At 35.2% G+C, this 20568-nt stretch overlaps 1 protein-coding gene across 3 annotated transcripts in view; it reads right to left on the bottom strand.

Annotated features, from left to right (window-relative positions):
• The window catches only part of LOC149800790 (CREB-regulated transcription coactivator 1-like), a 107357-nt gene that overhangs the window by 21800 nt on the left and 64989 nt on the right, over positions 1 to 20568 (bottom strand). For 2 of the 3 annotated variants that reach the window (XM_089954776.1, XM_089954777.1), the window contains 2 exons: positions 14262 to 14616; positions 3844 to 4143 (listed from right to left, as the gene is read on the bottom strand). In XM_089954776.1, the coding sequence (XP_089810902.1) occupies positions 3844 to 4143; positions 14262 to 14616 (655 nt within the window). The remainder of the gene's footprint in view (positions 1 to 3843; positions 4144 to 14261; positions 14617 to 20568) is intronic. The other variant, XM_089954779.1, reaches the window with a different exon arrangement.

The raw sequence follows: 20568 nt of genomic DNA, 5'->3' as shown, positions 1-20568 counted from the left end.
TTCAATATAAGGGATGTCAATCTCCCATTTCTCCTGCAACTTCAATAATATTTGAAACAAATGCTTCAAGCTACATGTCAGTGTAAAAGTTTAGCACCAAAGTTCAGTTCAGAGATTCAACATTCTCAACTACAAGTGTGACTTAAAATGAACGTCAGTCCATTTTCTGATTCCAAATATTCCCACCACATTTTTCCCATTCGGATATCTAGGTTGAAATGTAAGGTCAGATAAATTGCCTATAAAAACATTGGAATTTGACACCACGGTGCTGTAACAGCTTATGGTAGTAGTTTACCAGTGGGCCTAACAAATTTAAATGATGTTACATCAAGTCATACCTGCATGAAATCAATAGGAAAAATGATTTATTTCTCAGAAATGGCAAGTATTCGTTATGTCTTTAATCCGCAGACAGACTAGACAAAACTAAGCACAGATGAAACCTTCCCCAATATTCACCATTTACATTACTAGTCACATGACTACGACATCAGAAATCCAATAGTCATGTGATATTAGAGCAAACACCTAATGTTGTTGTACAAAAATTCAGATATATTAAATGAAAGTCGGATACCTTTTGTAAAAACTAGGAACAACATATAGTTCTCAAAATATTTATTTCAAGAACAATGACCAGAAACTTGTCACTGTAGCCGCAATCTGGACAGTCATATTCATCAAGCATAGAGCACATGTCAAACCCGTTAGTCACGTCACAAATCCAGTGTAGTTGTTTTCGGAATAAATATATAAAGAATTTTTGTGTTCTTTCGTTTTGTGTTCTTTATTATTACAGACAGTATATGACTTTCATTTAATTTTTTTTTTCTACAAGATTTGAAACGGGTTATTATTGATATCACACGACTACTGGATCTATGATGTCAGGAACATGTGGGATGCAAAATTTGTGTACTTGTGCGATTAGGCCTAGCAGTGCAAATCACGATTACCAGATCAAATTTCATCAACAGTGTAGTTTCATCTCGTCTTTCTGAAGATTAATTCATTAAGCCTTGGAGGCTCTGTATTTTTGTAGTGCAACTAGAACGTCCAGATTATTTGTTATCACTGTAGAGCTATATCTGTCAACTTTTTTGTAATACCACCCACTTTGGTTTATGTTAAATGACCTTGATGCTGCAGAGCTCTGAAATAGGGTACAGCCTCATCAAACCTACAGGCAGGATTTGGGCTGAATAAGTTAACCAAGTTTTTGTAATTTTCTTAGAAACTGTCAAAGAATAGCTATTTTTGTGATGGTGTAAGCTAATAAAAGTTTGCGATATATACGATACCAATAGTATTATTATGGGCAATTTGGGGTTTCCTTACATCTGTAGGTCGGGAGCCCCAAGTGGCCGAGTGATCTAAAGCGCTCTCCGTTACGGATCACTGCCATCTCACCTCTGTCTGCATGGGTTCGAGTCTCAGATTCAGCCAATGTGGGTATGTGAGAAAGCTTGCCAGTAGATTCTCGTGGGTCAGTGTTTCTTTCTGGGGGTTTTCCTGGGTTCTTCCTCCACCATTAATACTGGCCGCCATGTATAGCCTATCGTGTGCTGAAAAATGGCGTTAAACCCTACAACAACAACAACAAATCTATTTCATCATTTGTGCATCAGTATTGCACATAAATTAGTTACCGAAAAATGAAGAAAAAAAAATTAACAAGAATTCATTGGGTCCAAAAAAATTATTTAAAAACAACACAAAGGACAACACGACAATATTTGCCTTTTGTGACATACTTCACACTTTTCAAAATTTAAAAAAAATCAGTTATCTTCTGTGTGCTACCCCTTTATTTCTCTGCTATGATGCAAAATCTCCCCAATTTCTCACCTGCACAATCTTTACAGGTCAACATTTTGGTTTTGTGGCAATATTAAAAGATTCTATTGCTTCCTGTGCAGAGCGGGAAAAGGTGGTGCAACATCTGAATCAGTATTACTCTGCAGCCTTTTCATTACTACAGTTGGAATAATCTTCCATTGCATTTATTTTTTGTTTGTTACAGAATACAAAATTTCTTCTTTTGACATATATTCGGCGTTGGAACAGTCACTGTCAGAACAAATGAAACCAGGTTTGATTGATTAAATAAAATGGATTCAATTTGTGACATAATAGCGACCACAAGAGCCTATGCAGGTAGGATTTGCATGCCTTTTAACAATTTTATTGTACCTCCCTTGCTTGATTTGATACAAAAGACATTTCTTAAGGTAATAAAATAGCACAGGTATCTTTCAATTGATTTTTACAATGCAACAAACACTCTAAGATGAAGATCAAAACACAGACACTTAATTAGGTTCTCTCAAAAAGTGCTCATGGGTTTCAACATGATGGCTGAATGACACATTTGATGTTGTAATAGAGAACATGCCATTATTATACTGCTTACATTAAAACAATTAGAAGATTAAAACAAGTGTTTCACTCACAAAAGACATAACTAATTGGTATTTATTTCTTTGAATGTTGCCACTTGTTAGCATTTACAAGAATTCTCCTTGATTGCTATTTTGCCATACATTTCCAATATATCCAATATAACCAAACAAAATATCTGATCTCTTATTAAAACGTATTTCATGACACTAACCTTTTACGCACTGACTGCCATTTTTAGATAATAAAATAAGTGATATATCAAGGTTTTATTTACCAATTCTGATCAAAAAATTTTCACATTTAACACATAGGGGCCAATTTGTTTATATCTTCTTTTTTTTAAAAATGGAATCCACCCCAGACACAGTGTTATAAGCAGGTTTGATGATTATCAGGGTACAAGTTATCATGGGAGAGGTGTATATTGTGAAAATTTATCCAAATATCCTCAATTGTTTAAATAAATTAAAAAAACAGCTTAAATCCAAGCAAGTCACTAAATTGCATTTTACCTAGTTGTAACCTTGACCTTGAAACAGGAGATGAGGTTGTGGTGTGTAATATGCCATCTAGTGAAAAGTACAGCCGAAACAGGATTTCAGGTCAGTGTTACTGCATTTTCTGACATTGACCTTTGACCTGGGTATTTGATTATGGCACATGATGATGCATAATTTGGTAATCTCTCCAAGATGTGCAAAGTTATGTGATAGACAATAAAATGTTAAAGGACACGGACATGCATTAACTCCTTAAGACAATGTGCCCAAATAAAGGTAGGCAAATAAAAAGACATCTTTCATTTTTTTACTCCCATCATGAGCACCAAATGGTATTATTTAATAAGCACAGAAGAAAAATCATCCAAAAAAAGAAGAAAAAAGGCCAAAATGACGTTTACAATATAGCATTCCAGAGAACAATATGTGATCTGGTATGACCATCATAACAAAATGAGAAGTGGAATTCAATGATGTGATATTTGAAATATCAACTAAATTATTCATACATATTGCAAATGTGCACATGAAAATGAACTTGAAATCTTCTTAAAATCATATTATTCAAGAGTAAACATATCAAGAAAACCAGATTTTTAAAATTTTTTTTAGAAAAAGTGCTATAATTCTTTTCTCAAGAAACCACTAATAAAAGTAAAACCCATCTAAATCTGTCTAATGTATCCCATCATCTTATCCCATTATTAGTATAATATCAGTACATATATCATTTATATTTTGGAGGGAAGTTTTAGAATGTTCAGTTTTTATGTGCTGAAATTCATATATAAATAGACCTTTCTGAACACTAGATGATGCCACCTTCAACAGGCTATTAAAAGGTCTTTCAAAAACAAATAGACAATCAAATACAAAAAGTAAGGGAGGAAATGTCAATAGATTTTAAGTCTGTAAAGTTTTATTCTGCAATACTAACCTCAGAACCATTTTGATCACAAGGGGAGGTTACACACACCTGGGGTACTGTTCTGCCATTATGAAGAGGCGAGGTTGATTGCTGTGGTGATTGTGGCTGCTGATGCTGGTGATGCTGATGCTGGTGTATGTGATTATTATGATCAGATGGGGAGGAGCTACCCCCTCCCATGCTGCCTGTGGGATGTGGGGGCACTACCCCCGGGGTTCTGTGTCGCTGTTGTTGCTGTCTTAGGTACAACATATACTGCTGACGAATACTGGGATCCATAGACAATCTACTGGGGTCTATGTGTGACACCTACACAGCAACAAGGAGCAAACAAATAGCAAATAATACATACACAAAATAAAATATACAAAACGTCTACAGAAGTCCAAGCTGTAGGTCTGGGAACATTTGCGGGAGAAAAAAAATGATATTTTGCATAGATGATCAACAGCACTGTCTATATAATAGATATATTTTTTATTTTATTTTGGAAAATTGCATTCAAAATAATTCCCTCAAAATTGAATGACTGAATGATAAGTTGATTATCACCTAAATAAAACCAAATCTTTCTGCAATGTCAATATTCCCAGACCTTCCATCCATAGGGCTCTAAAAACCATATTTATGTCTACAATAATGTGCATCAAACTGAGATCAGGCTTCAAACGCATAGTGCATAAGTAGATTATGGATCCATGTTGCTGGTTGAAATTGCAAGATTAAACAAGGTGTATACAAACCTCAACAGGAGTGCATTTGGAAAAGCCAACAATATACATATTGTGTCACATAGTCGGATAGCTACGACAGCCAACCCAGACTGGTTTACACTGGATTTGAACCTGTTATCCACTGGCAGTCTAAGATCACAAGTAAACCACCATGTGGAAGCATGAAATATTACAGTTTGAGCAGTGTAGGTTGGAAACAAAGTTGTAATAGTTTTAAAGATACAAAATAATCAAACAACTCAAAAAAGAAACTTCACATGACATAGATTTGATCGCAGTTACTTAGTTTTGGTGTGGCTGATTTTGGGTGAAATGGATTAAACAAAATTTGAGGGTATAATGTATGAACAAATAATCTAGTTAAGGAATACATAAACCAATAAAAATGAATGAACAAAAACACGCATAGTATAAATTCCCCTTGCAACTACTCTGCAAGGTAAGACACATAGTAGACCCTGAACTACTGATGCATTATGCAAATGTATGCTGGGCATGGGTTATGCAAGAATACAAAATAAAAACAGTTACTGTACTAATTATTTAAGCTCACAGATATCAAGATAAATACAGAAAACTGCTTAGCTCCAAGGTGGCAGAAAGAACAAGTTTGAAATGGTGCCAGATTTGAAATAAAGCATTCAACTGGCACTCTTCATTTGAAAAAGTGCTCCAATGGTGTGATTATAAGCCAAGCTCATAATACAGTGGGGTATCATTTACATGGCCTATTTTATAATATTTGCATGAAAAACCAAGTAAATAACCCTGAATTTCTTTGCTTTAGGATTCTCCTCTGATGCTTCTGAACATACTCTAACATCACACAAGCTGAAATTTAAACAACAGTAAAGTCTTCAGACTTTGCAAAGGTTTCAGTTTTCCAGTCATTTCTTCCGAGGTTGACAATGTTCCTCCTCTTTGAATTCTTCGTAAAATGATTCACTACTGTTAGATTTTCATCTTGGCTTTTTGGGATTTACAAAATTGTTCACTAGGGTCATCACCTCCAGCATCATTTTTGCTGCCTTCACAATAATAGCACAATACCTGGGTAAAATCAGTTCTAGGTCATTCCACATCTACATCACAGCAAAACTTGCTACCCTAACAAATGATAAATGGCATTACATCAAAGCTACATCATGTGACTGGAAGCTTAGCAAAACTGCCAAGATTATGCAATGTTCTTTTAGTGAAAAATGTTTCCTATTTTTATTGAGATTTACAATTAGGTAGTAAGACAAAATTATGTTTAACCTCCCAAGCAACACATATGATGTAAATATACAGTGTACACAATCATTTCTGAATGATCGAAAGTTTTGCTGCATATGGGATTTGGGAGAATGGGTGAAAACAGGAAGCCTGATCAATGTAACCAGTGCAACGGAATGGATATGGTCCATTTTTATAAATAAAATTACTGTATAATCCATGTATTTAATAACTGGCTGTATCAAATAAGGGGTTAAAAAAACAAACATGATGTTCACAATTTCTAGCACCACTTCTGGGATATTAAATTTCTTCTTTTGCAAACCATTTTGGATAAATCTGCTAGGGCATGAGCCTGCTGAAACGTTGATCATGATGGGTATATCAAAATGACTGGGCAGTAACATATTTATGTGCCATACCAAATGAGTTCTCGTCCCTGCTCCCTGACTCGGAACCTAACATGTATGTTATAGTATCATTACATACCTCTTTGTTACACTTTCCAAATATTTTGCCCTACATGTGATAATGGAACTAAAATCAAACCGAGATTAACAAAAGTACCAAAGCATATCTATGTGTGAATGTAAGCAATATTCCCTAGACAGCTCCAGTCTGGGAATGCAGCATGGAAATAAGTACCAAATATCAATATCAAACACAAAATCAACCAAGCAGAGATTAAATGAGTAGAAATACAGAAGAAAAGTACACAGGACTCGAGATGCACCTTTACCAAACTGGTCAACCATGTAAGATTAAATGGGTAGAAATACAGAACAAAAGCACACAGGATTTACACCTTTATCAAACTGATCAACCATGTAAGATTAAATGGGTAGTAATACAGTACAAACAGCACACAGGACTCGAGTTACACCTTTACCAAACTGGTCAACCATGCATGATTAAATGGGTAGAAATACAGAACAAAAACACACAGGACTCGAGCTGCACCTTTACCAAACTGGTCAACCATATAAGATTAAATGGTTAGAAATACAGAACAAAAGCACACAGGATTTACACCTTTATCAAACTGATCAACCATGTAAGATTAAATGGGTAGTAATACAGTACAAACAGCACACAGGACTCGAGTTACACCTTTACCAAACTGGTCAACCATGCATGATTAAATGGGTAGAAATACAGAACAAAAACACACAGGACTCGAGCTGCACCTTGATCAAACTGGTCAACCATATAAGACTGGGTAGTAATACAGTACAAACAGCACACAGGACTTGAGTTGCACCTTTATCAAACTAGTCAACCATATAAGACTGGGTAGTAATACAGTACAAACAGCACACAGGACTTGAGTTGCACCTTTATCAAACTGGTCAACCATATAAGACTGGGTAGTAATACAGTACAAACAGCACACAGGACTTGAGTTGCACCTTTATCAAACTGGTCAACCATATAAGACTGGGTAGTAATACAGTACAAACAGCACACAGGACTTGAGTTGCACCTTTATCAAACTAGTCAACCATATAAGACTGGGTAGTAATACAGTACAAACAGCACACAGGACTCAAGTTGTACCTTTATCAAACTGGTCAACCATATAAGACTGGGTAGTAATACAGTACAAAAAGCACACAGGACTTGAGTTGCACCTTTATCAAACTGGTCAACCATATAAGACTGGGTAGTAATACAGTACAAACAGCACACAGGACTCAAGTTGCACCTTTATCAAACTGGTCAACCATATAAGACTGGGTAGTAATACAGTACAAACAGCACACAGGACTCAAGTTGCACCTTTATCAAACTGGTCAACCATATAAGACTGGGTAGTAATACAGTACAAACAGCACACAGGACTTGAGTTGCACCTTTATCAAACTGGTCAACCATATAAGACTGGGTAGTAATACAGTACAAACAGCACACAGGACTCAAGTTACACCTTTATCAAACTGGTCAACCATATAAGACTGGGTAGTAATACAGTACAAACAGCACACAGGACTCAAGTTGCACCTTTATCAAACTGGTCAACCATATAAGACTGGGTAGTAATACAGTACAAACAGCACACAAGACTTGAGTTGCACCTTTATCAAACCAGTAATTCATATAAGATTACATGGGTAGTAGTGCAGTACAAACAGCACACAGGACTTGAGTTACACTTGAAATAGCAATTTCTACACAAGTACATGTTTGTGCATTAAGTAAACTAATAACAAAAGTTACATTCTTACTTCAAGCACAAAACTTAAAAATCATTAATATTTCACATTCCAATTATTGTAAAACTGATTGAATTCCACATGGGCATAGTCACTGATAAATACAATGTATCCTGACTTAACAGACACCCTCATATAACAGACATCTGTTCAAAGTTTTCAAAGCAAGTGTTCTGCAGAACCCACTTTGTTTTTTCATCAGCATCCATGAAATGATGTACTCCCCCCACCCCATTTTGTATCTGACAAAACTTGGACAAGGACACTGCTGCCAGCAGAAACATGAAACCCAAGTCTGGACACATTTATGTTAGTGAGATAAAAACTTGAAATGGCTGAGTGTTATGACATATCAACATACTGTGCAGCAGTATTTACTTAGTGACCTATGGTTGTTTGCGGTTTTCTGGAACCATCTTAATACCTGTGAGCTATAAACGAAAGTCAATATATACCTGTACAACGACAATATGCAAACTGCATGAATATGGAAAAATATATCCCATCATAAAAAGACAAAAAAACTACAGTTTACAACATTCAGAACAAGGCAACTAGATAAATTCAGCCTTTATAAACCAAAATGAAAATAAAACCACAAATAAAATCATCAAATGAATGCAGTGTCAGCTATTTTAAAGAGTTAAAAGAAATCATTTGTAAATCACTGACTGTTATGTACTAAAATGAAGCACAATCATGCTAGAGATCAAAGAGTAGACACCTATAATAATATTCTGGGGAAATTACATGACATAATGACATCAATGAGCAAAAAATGATCCCAAAACAGACAGTAGACATATTTTGGTTTTTGTAATTAAAAAATGCTACAATAATGACTGCTTAGTTTAAAAAGCATGGCTAAATATTAAACTAAAATCTGCACTGTTGTCTACTTTTAACTTGATCACAAGGCCTGGAGGAATTATTGGCAGTCAAAGTAGAAGTCACATGATATTAAAGGTCATTAGTTAATAATGAATAAAAGTTTTATGACAATGTATGAAGTCATGTGACACAGAACACATCAAAGACACTGGGAAGAGACACTTGACAACCAAAATGGCTGACAGTTATTACACTTATGCACAACGATCGAGACTGTAGCAGTTTGGCACAGTACCAGTAATTTCCTGGAATGAAGAGTTACCTCTTCTTTTTGGACCCAGCGTCTTTGCAATATACTTCTTTGGAACTGAGAAAATGCCAAGTGGAATCTTGTATATATCTTTTTCTTAACCTCATGTACACCAATAATTTCATGCACATATAGTAGAATTTCTGACTACTTAAAAACAAGAAAGTTTTTTAAATGTAAATTATGCTTCTACAAAGACAACACACCTAATCACATTATTATTAGGAATATAAGCCTGCTACTTCCTGAATCCAGCCCTCCTAAAATGATGTAAAGTGTCTTTTCTGTCATATAGACTAAGGCAGCAACTTATGCCCATTACCTCCCTTGCCACCAACAGGTGTCAGTAGTTTCATGTTCACTGATATACCAATGAGGATGCTCACATGCAGGGAGGATGAGAAGATTTTAATGTTATGTGATCAGACATGACATTCTCAGAGAAACATATTTAAATATCACCTTTCTCCTTCAAATACATTCTCCAATCACACAATGTTGTGAGAAAAGGTAACAGGAGGAGGGAATACTGGGCATCCTACCTAAAACCTGGGCACCCAACCTAAAACTTTGGCATCCTTTCAGGGAAGATAGGCTGGATTCCCTATACGAAAGATGACCTGCTCTCCTGACGTTAAAGCAATGCAGCCAGCCGACAGTTATGTAATCTGTGATAACTATACTCAGCGAAGACGATTACTCGATTTTTCTTTTCAACAAATTTTTTACAGACAAATCCAGCAAAAGCACTAAGGAGGCCATTTGGATTTAAATTGGGTCTGGTGATCAGTAATTGGACCCACCAGATTCAATTTTGTTTCTATGAAGTTAAATCCCTGGATAAAAACCGAAAAGGTTGACTCTGCATGCCAGCCAACAGTTCTGTTATGTCTCAGATCAAAACATAAATTTCTAATACAAGCCTGACTGAGATCATTCTAATTTCACAAGCTAAAATCTTCTTAAGGCGACTGTAACCTTTTTGAGACTTCAAAGAATGCAGAGCATATAAGACCCACTTAGCCACAATATGAATTGAGGGGGACATCATTTTTCCCTGACATTCACTGGGAGAAAGTCATTTTCTTGTACCCCAACTTTTCTCTGTGAGCTTGAGGGTTATGCTTGAGGGTTCAGACAGGGTCTTGCATGGTTCCTTCTCTCAACATCTCTATCAAAGTGAGAGAGTGTATAACAAATCTGACAGCCCCACGATGGCTATTATTGGCTACAAAGCCTAGTTGTATCTATCTAAATTGAAATAGTTTGGGTTCACTGAAAGGGTATGTAACTTGATCACACTAAATGCCAAGGCTAAAGCTATTAGGATAATGCTTTGTATAGCTTCAGCAAAGTTCTGGCCAAAGCTACAATTTATCTGAACTGAACCATATGTAAACCCACAAAGTCAAAGTTGGCTAGGAGGTCTGAGATCTTCCATAATGCTTGAATTTTCATGGAGCGTTAGTCTTTGATGGTAACTGGAGCCAACTTTTTCTCCTCAGAGTTGGAAAAAGAACCTGCTTGCTGTCAGATTAAGGCACTCAAAGGGCAATGTTGTTGACTATGTACCAGTCTCTATATACATGTCATTGTTCCTCATAAGCCTTCACAGTGGAGGGTCTTCACGTTTACAAAATTCTTTCCATAAATAAAGGATTAAATTCTTGCGAGTTCAGTTCCTGTTGGGAATGGATTCTACAGATTTGACAATCCTTACCATGCAAACATGAAGTTATATCAACTTGAGACTGGCGATAAACTCCATACCCTGACAGACAAATCACTAGGATGGATGAAGTTGGACTTGTCCCAGTTCACTAGAAAACCTGAGATCACTCAAAAGGGATCGGAGATTGTTTCTGCCCCTGACAAAAATGGAACTTACCATATGTTTCTAGAGGATTTTTTTCCAAATGTACCAATGTAGCTGTGAATGAAATCCACTTAACAGGGTGACAATGCAGTACAGGATTTTTGTAAGGACTCATGTTTAGACTAAAAGAAAGAACTGATAAATATTCCCTTAGCATACAAAACAACCAGGAATCTGACATTATGCATTGGTCAGGTCAACAATGAAACAAACTTGTCCCTTCTGATCAAGAGACAAATCAATCATGCCATCTCCATCTTGAATTTTGGCAAAACAATACTGTGTTCATCAGCCCAAGCCTACCGTTGTCATTGGCCTTTTGTACTTGGAAGAGCCTGAAATACAGCCCCCCTCCCAGATTGAGATTTTCGAACAAACTTCACCACCCAGTTGTTGATTAATAACCAATCTGCTGCACAATTTCATCTTCCCCCCTCTATATGATTGCCTCCTAAACTGGTTATTGTCTCCTGACATTTGTTTGGGATTGAAACTGATTCTTGCTCATGAACAATCCCGTTTCTTCAACTATGAGTCATGCCTACAAGGTACAGACTGACTGCTGGGTTTAAATGACTATGGAGGGTGGGCAGTTCTGGAGCTGCCATCTCCTAACCTCCTCAATCTTGCCTCCAAAGAGTAAACAAAAGATCCTTACTGTCAGGGCATGATGCACTGTGAATGGCATGAAACATTTACATGCATCAAATTGTACTTATCACCAGAGGCAGTGAGTACATTTACCATGCAATGATGAGTGGCCCTATCAATGACTCTTGCAATTCTGATCAACTCCCAAGCATGCTCATCCCCTGATTATCTGGACAGCTGGAAAGGTGCTAAGGATTCCAAGTCCTAAATCAAAGACATAGCTATGATATTACATATCAGCTTCGATGTGGCATGAAATATATTTTTATCAATTCTGTAGAAAACTGGAACAAACACGTTGACAGCCACCAAACATTTGTCCAAGGCAAGCAGTTCATTCTGTGAGGTATCCAAGTACATTTCGTACCAGTGCGATGAAAATGTTACTGTTACTTGGCATTCTGAAAAGTGGTTTCTCTGACCTTTGAGGACTAGGGAAGCAGACTTAAGGACCAAGTCTCATCCTGATTGTCTACATCTATTGAGGCACTGGAATTTTTTCTAACTCATTCCTTGGATCTGAGTACCTCAGCTCTTCAAAATTATCAATATGACCCCTTGTGTATTATCATGGTCTAAGGTCTGCCTCCATTTCTACAAAAAAATATACCCTGAGCATGGATGAGGCAATTCCGTCATCCCTATACCTGTCATGGTACCATCTGGGGGAGTAAGCCATTAACATATGGTTAGTTGCGTCCATAAGAAAATCTGTCATACCAGTACAGTTGTAATGCAAAATGGAAGAACACACTTCCATGCTGCCAAAATTATCTACCGATGTTGGAGATGGACAAATAGACAAAAACTGCCCTGAATTAACTGCTTGTCCCATCCAGGCAATGCATCTCTATTGGAACAATAGAGTAAAAATCTGTGAGGACAGCAAAACTGCAACTCATTGCTCCTCCACTTCTGCTGATATGATGGCAGCCAATGGCTGTATACATCTCACCTTAGATTAACACAACATCCTGCACTAGGCTTGCAAATGTTTTAACATCAAGGTGAATACCCAACACATCTGTGATATTTCCCCCCTCCTTCTTCATTTTTGACACTCTTCCACAGAACTGTTGACCGGGTATCTTCTGACCACATGGTGCATATAACAGCTGGCAAGGCACGTATCATATGTATCCTCATTTGCCTTGTATTTCTTAGTGTCCTCATTTTTCTTGAATTTCTTAATGTATCCTCATTTGCTTTGAACGTCTTAGTGTCCTCACTTGCCTTGAATTATTGTCCTCATTTGCCTTGAATTATTGTCCTCATTTGCCTTGAAGTACTTACACTAAGGACACTTCATCATCATGTTTCACTGAAACAAGAAAAATTACACACAAAAAAGCCCCAAGTGATAACTCAGTGAGTTAAGAACTTGCAAAAACAACACGTTACTAACCCAGTGCACATACAAAAGGCAGTGAGCATGAAAACATGAATCACAACATGGGTAAGCAATGAGCAAGAGTTATTGCCCTTTGTCTAGATGATAGAGTCAGAAAATATTATTTTCGTCTTTTTAGGATGGCTGGATACAAGAGGAAGTAGAACTTATATTCATAACATTAATGTGATCAGGGAATACATTTCAAGGAGAGATGGAAAAAAATTAAGTTTTAAAAGGAGTTTCAAAAACATTCCTGTACATTTTTATTTTTTCTAATTTTTTTCTTCTAAATTTGTATATAGCTTAAAGGACATTATCGATCTAATATTGTATAAAACATATACAACAGAAAATTCCTTTAAAGAAAAGCACAGTACATCTAGATATAGATTTTTATGGTTTCATACAAAACGAGCAATGACAGACTTGTATTTCAACACTTTCCAAGAAAACAATTTATGTCTTAACAACAACTGTGACCCCGAGACATGAATACCTTACCAGTATCTGATAAACTGAACCTGACTGGTTGGCTTAGAGACAGACAAACATCAGCAATGCTACATATACCAACCCTTTTTGTGGCTAGGAATAAAGATAACTTTATAGCCTATTAGAAACTTTACCAAAATTAATCAGTTATTTGTCTATGTACACCTGTCAGGAGATATACAAGATAAACATGAACGAGACTCTGTGATGAGAACATTGTTATCAATTTGTCAATGAAGCATGGCAGGAAAAAAATGATATTTTGAAATAATGAATAGCACAAGCATTAAAAACTGAAACTCATTTTATTTCTAGAATAAGTCAACTGCTGGGATTGAACTATATGAAATAGTGAAGACATATCATGCAATGTAGAAATGTCTGGTCCTAAGTGTTAAAAAAAACTAGTATAAAAGATTCTGCCAATGACAAGCAAAGAAAGCAGGCCTTGTAAATATTATGAAGAGTGGGTGTGGACTTGACATCAGAACAAGTTGTATTTAATATGCAAGAAGTCAATGGTTTGGATTTTAGTTCCACAATGAAATAAAAACTAACAAAAACCTAAATAAAACTCATCATGACAAGTTCATAACCAGTCAAAAATGTTACCATCCCCTGTCTCGATTTTCCACTAAAATCTGCTCAACAAAAAATATTTCTAAAAAAGCAGGGCATATTATTGCACATGGTTCTATCAGTGACATACCGGAGGTGAGCATGGCATCCGCATGGTCTGGTTTGGACTGCCAGATAGTACTAATGGACTTGGCCCGCTGTTGTTGGGTCTCCGCCTCTGTACTGGGCTCTGTGGGCCTCCGGAGGTGTGCTGGGATTGAACCATATTCATGTGATTTATATGGTGAGCAGAGGTGGGGGAGAGTCCTGCTGGACTCCCTTTTGTTGTGTAGTTCTGGTCTTCCATGTCAATAGGAGTGGTCAGAGGGGAGGGGAACTGTAAGATTGTCAGGTCAGGCAGTGAGCCACCAGTGTTGTTAGAAATTGGTATATGCATTTGTGGGGGACAGCCTTGGTCTCCACCTGACCCACTTTGAGATATGTGACTGAAAAAAGAAAAAGAAAAAAGTTAAAATCACATCATTCATGCTAAAGAAAAGTCCATGCAATTGATGGCAATCAAGTCAGCAGAAGTACAGTCATGCTCTACATATGACATGACACAAATCCATTATTTTATCATGTGGGCCATGCTATATTTTTGGTAAATGAAAAAATATGGTTGTAAGGACTCTATCCAAAGTCCTGTATTAAAATTCCGAGATTATTAATTTCTTGTTCACATTAGATAAGGTTAAGAAATTCTGGGAAATAAATTTTAGAACACTTTTCAAAACCAATTTCTCAAAAAGCAAAAGCAAGCCATATTTCAAATCTCAAGCAGAAGGCATATTCAAAATGAGATATCAACACTCATCTTGACATGATTTAGATTTTTGGATACTGACAAACTGACATAATCTAGCAATCAAGATTGTGCTACTCTAATAAAAATAATCAGCTTCAACAGAGATCTCAGAAACGCTTATTACACGTATTTGGATGCCAATTTTTGATCTGGGACGCAGAAAGTCACTGAGGCAGTAGTCCTCCGTAGGCATGTAATAGGTGTGTGTCAAAATTCAAAGACTTGCCAGTCCTGCTTCAGCCACCAGCTTTGTGGGAAAATGTGTTGATCAATTAGTTGTGCTTATATTTACAATGATGAATTCAGTGACTGAAAGACCCCTTGATGTATATACATGTTGCCATTATAAGAGTACATAAAAAAGAACATGATGCAATAGTGGGCAGCAAGTTCAAAGGCTTTGACTGGCGGCCGGGTCGGATATGTACTGATATTTACAGTGGTTGAATTCAGACGCAGAAAGACCCAGAGATGTACATGTGATCATTTATAAAAGTACATCAAATAAACAACTTTAGCTTTCTTTATTGTGTTCATTTCTGAATGTAAACTTCGCTTTCTTCTGTTAGGAAAGCGAAAACGACTTCACCCTGTGATTATTTAAGAGGTACATTGACCGACAATATCATATTTTTTTTAAATGCCCCTCGCCTTAGTCCGGTTAGTTCTAGTGTTGTAGCGAAATGCATTCATCAAAGCATCAGCAGCTAGGCCTAGTTTTTATATCAATTACGTTGACAAACAAACTCTTGCCCATTCACAAGCATTATGTTTTGATAGCTGATTGACCATTAACCCTTTTCCGAGTAAGGTAGCAATTATCAATTTCCTGCATGCTATCCTTTGATGATGAAACATACAAACTTGTGTTTTAATATCAGAATCGGTGATCTGGATATATATTAACTGCCTTTTATACAATATTTCATCATAAAATTAGTTTGAAACTGTAAGTGAACCAGTAGGCCTAACGGGAAATAATGGCGGACTTCACTAAGTCTGGGATGTACCAGTTTATTAGATTGTCAGTATTCTTAAATCATCGGGCAAATATATTCAGAAAAAATATACAAATCATTGAAACCAAGCATATGTATTATTTTATTAAAGATTTAACTTTAAAATGCAAATTATGTAGGTCAGAAACGTAAGGGACAATGCATGTTGTGGAATTCACGAGATGCGCTCTAAGGTCTAAGCTGTTTTCTGACTTGACAAGTATTTGCAAAAAAATACGGGAAAAAACAGCAAATCAGATACTATTGCCTAAAATTACTACAAATACGTACACAAATCTATTGCCTAAAATTACTACAAATATGTACACAAATAAATAATCCATAAATCTGCGATCCTGTCAATGGACAGTTCTAATGAAGCTATATTATAGTGAGTGATTACATTACGAAAATCTGTCCATCTAAAAATAGATGCACTCACGTCTGTGTTGATTCTGTAGGAAAGAAGGGAATGCAACTTTTGATGGTGGGACTCCTATTTTTACCAAAATGGGAGTCCAGGACTCCTAGTTTTAAAATCCTAGCGATACCAAATTCAAAATCTTCTACAATATTTTTCTTCTGAATCAAACCTTAAATAAGTTGGAAATATTGCATATAATCCATAGTTTATAAAGACCTAGATAATTTTTAAAAAAATGAGTTTTCAATGACTAACAAATGTTTTCAAGGAATATTCTGACACAGAAATTTACCCTTTCTCATATGTGTCTTTGTTAACTACCAGTGTCATATGTCATTTAACCCACCAAATTTTATCCCGTTTTATTGTTTTTATTCATTATATTTGGGCAATATGTAAATTTCAAAAATTATACAGGTACAGAGTTTAAATGTTTCATACACCCACATATTAATTAAAAGAAGTTTTGGCAAAATTAAAGTTTTTCAACAAATTAAAGGGGTTTTCCAAGGACAGGACCAACTTTTATTACATTCAAGGAGTTTTTCAAGGCTACCCTCTCCAATTCTTTGATGAATATTAAGTTTACCAAGAAAAACAATTTTCAATTCACTCAACAATCTTCAAAATCTAGGTGTGCTCATCTTCAAATATATTGTCCATTCTTCAGAAATGATGACTACATGATTCGTCAAGTCATCAAATCTAAAACAGGAATGAGATTGCTGAACCCAATAAACTCTGAGCATGCCTTTCCATCAGATCTTTTGTATGCAGTTTTTGAAAAAAGTTCCTCTCATAAAAAACATCATTAATAATGTTATGAATAAACCATGTAAATGCAAATGTCCAAACATTTTCATAAAGAAATAAAATAATGCAAGTTCCAATTCCATTCACCAGTACTAGTAATTATCATTGAACATAAGCATATATATAAACAAAATTCAAGCTTTATGAGTAAAACAGTTAAAAGTTTAATAAATATTTCATATGAACAAACATGAAAAGAAAAAACTTATTTTTTTGGCAACATATTTGAAATGTTATTTAATATTACATCATTCCATATTAGGTATGAAGAATGTCACAGAAAACATGAGAGAAAATGTGGTTGTGGTTGGTACAGAGAACATGAGAGAAAATGCATTTCTGTATCATTGTGGCTGGTACAGAGAACATGAGAGAAAATGCATTTCTGTATCATTGTGGCTGGTACAGAGAACATGAGAGAAAATGCATTTCTGTATCATTGTGGCTGGTACAGAGAACATGAGAGAAAATACATTTCTGTATCATTGTGGCTGGTACAGAGAACATGAGAGAAAATGTATTTCTGTACTTTAGTAGCACATGATTCTAATATTTATGTTTCGGAGAACATAAATAGTAAATATCCATCAATTTACTCTTTAGACTTTTGGAATTTTAAAAGAAAAATCAGTTGTCAACCAAAAAATGAAGAAACTGACTTGCACAAGTTGATGAAATAAATGTTTCATTATCTGATAGTAGTTTTATTCTTTGTTTACATATTTTATATGCATTACATTTTATTCTATGTCCATATCTTTTTATATGTATCATAGTTTCATTCTATATTTATATATTTTTATATGTATCATAGTCTTATTCTATGCTTATATGCTTTTATATGTATTGTAGTAAAGCCAAAGAAAAACCATCTCCTTTCAAGTTTGTTGAGAAAACCAGATTTCTTATTTAATACTGAACACACAAGTAATATAGATATGAAATCCTTGGAACACATCTTAACCCTGGTAATGATGTGTTATTTTGCATAACCTTGTTATTATGCTGATTTGTGTATACTGACCCATTTACATATGCTGATTTGTGTACACTGACCCATCTACATATGTTGATTTGTGTACAATGATCCATCTACATATGCTGATTTGTGTATACTGTCCCATCTACATATGCTGATTTGTGTATACTGCCCCATCTACATATGCTGATTTGTGTATACTGCCCCATCTACATATGCTGATTTGTGTATACTGCCCTGTCTACATATGCTGATTTGTGTATACTGCCCCATCTACATATGCTGATTTGTGTACACTGACCCATCTACATATGTTGATTTGTGTACAATGATCCATCTACATATGCTGATTTGTGTATACTGTCCCATCTACATATGCTGATTTGTGTATACTGCCCCATCTACATATGCTGATTTGTGTATACTGCCCCATCTACATATGCTAATTTGTGTATACTGCCCCGTCTACATATGCTGATTTGTGTATACTGCCTCATCTACATGTGCTGATTTGTGTATACTGCCCCATCTACATGAACTGATTTGTGTATACTGCCCCATCTACATATGCTGATTTGTGTACAATAACTCATCTACATATGCTGATTTGTGTATACTGCCCCATCTACATGTGCTGAATTGCTTCAGAACACTATGGACATTTTGAGCTGATTCCATACAAGTGCTTCAAATGAGTATTTCTAGTCAAATTGGTGTGAAATTGAAAAAAAATGATGCATATATGCATGCAAATTGCTAAAACAAAAATATATTTTGAGGAAATGATGTGTTCATTGTTATCATAGCAATCAAATTGAGGAAATGGGTGGAAAAGCATTTGTTAACAATAAATAAAACATAATACTTTTCCAATAAATATGGTTATTCAAAATGAGGATAGTTAATTTTTTGTCCACATATCACTTTTATCCGCAGCTCATTACTGTTAGGCCTGCTAGGTAATTAAAATTTTAGTTTCAAACATGTTCATACATTTCAATTTTATAATATTTAGATGATGCTATTTTTCTGCAGTCTTCTTAATCACACATAGTCTCCATATAAAATATAACTGTATTAACTTATTTATACTTCATTGATAAGGAAACAATAGTAATCATACCAAAAGTGATAATTATAAAATTTATGTTCACCGTACTGTTACAAAGTATTAAAAGACTGTTTTCAAAAAAATTGTTGTTATCCAACTAAAAAGTGCATTTAGAACTCAATGTGATCAACCTGTTTTAATTAAATAAGTAAATTACTAAGTATTATATATGTATATTAAGTTTTTGTGTTAAGAAAAAACTGTTATGCAATGAAGTCAAACTAAGAGAGTATAACATAAAAGCAATCTTTTTTGCTGCAATTACTTTTGCTAGCAAGAATAAATACAAATATCTCCATACATATGACAAATGTAATAACTGACACAAAATTCATCTGCAGTTTTATCATCAACTGCAGTAAACTCGCTTTTTCATCACATCATGTAGAAATGAAACAAAACAAATATTTTCCAAACATTGGGATTTTATTCAGTGTTTCACAGTGATCTCCATGTTCATATTAAACAACATTTTAGCTCTGCCAGCTCCACTACAGAATCTTCTGTACATCTTTTAACTTTCCATTGCTATCTATTAACATGCAACTCAATGTATTTGTATTGGACATGTTATGCTCATTTTTCATTCAATACCTTTTATAATTAATGCTTTCTTTAATACATGATGAAAACAAAGTTTTCGAAAAACTATCTCTGCAGCTGCAGTTGTTTTACAATGCTATTTTTAATACAATGCTTTTTTAAATACATTTTTTAATGTTCAATTTCGAGCACAAATGTCAACTTAATCGACATATTAAGTTCTAAACTATTCTGCATTAATATTTCTAATCATCAGGAACAAAAATATTATATTATCACAGCCATTAGTTTGGGTCTTCTGTTGTCACAATAGAGTGATGTGCTATTTTTCGGTTACATATGATTCGGTTACATATGATATGAAACAACAGCTTAGAACTGTCTATACCAAACCGAGTAAGCTCTTGGACCTTTATGGCCAAGTAATGCTGAAATACATAACAGTATAAACAGTAAGATGCGAATTTGCAACACAGGATGGGTGCTACTGTGTCCAATAAACAAGTGGCAATGGTTGTCAGATATTCTTTCAGTGGAACTAAAGATACAAAAAGATGCCTGAAAATCACTATAATCCAAAGTACTGGCATTTACTTAATTCTTTCTCACTGATTATTAATCGACAATCAATAATTGTGAGATTTTCAATGATTATGCTTACTTGCAACTACCAAAAGTATTTTAATTAAAATAGATCTCAGGCAGATACGATCGTTGATCTG

The sequence above is a fragment of the Sinohyriopsis cumingii genome, chromosome 4, assembly GCF_028554795.1.
Source record: "Sinohyriopsis cumingii isolate HCF-2022 chromosome 4, ASM2855479v2, whole genome shotgun sequence".
NCBI classification, from domain to species: domain Eukaryota; kingdom Metazoa; phylum Mollusca; class Bivalvia; order Unionida; family Unionidae; genus Sinohyriopsis; species Sinohyriopsis cumingii.
This window is presented reverse-complemented; position numbering and strand designations above follow the sequence as displayed.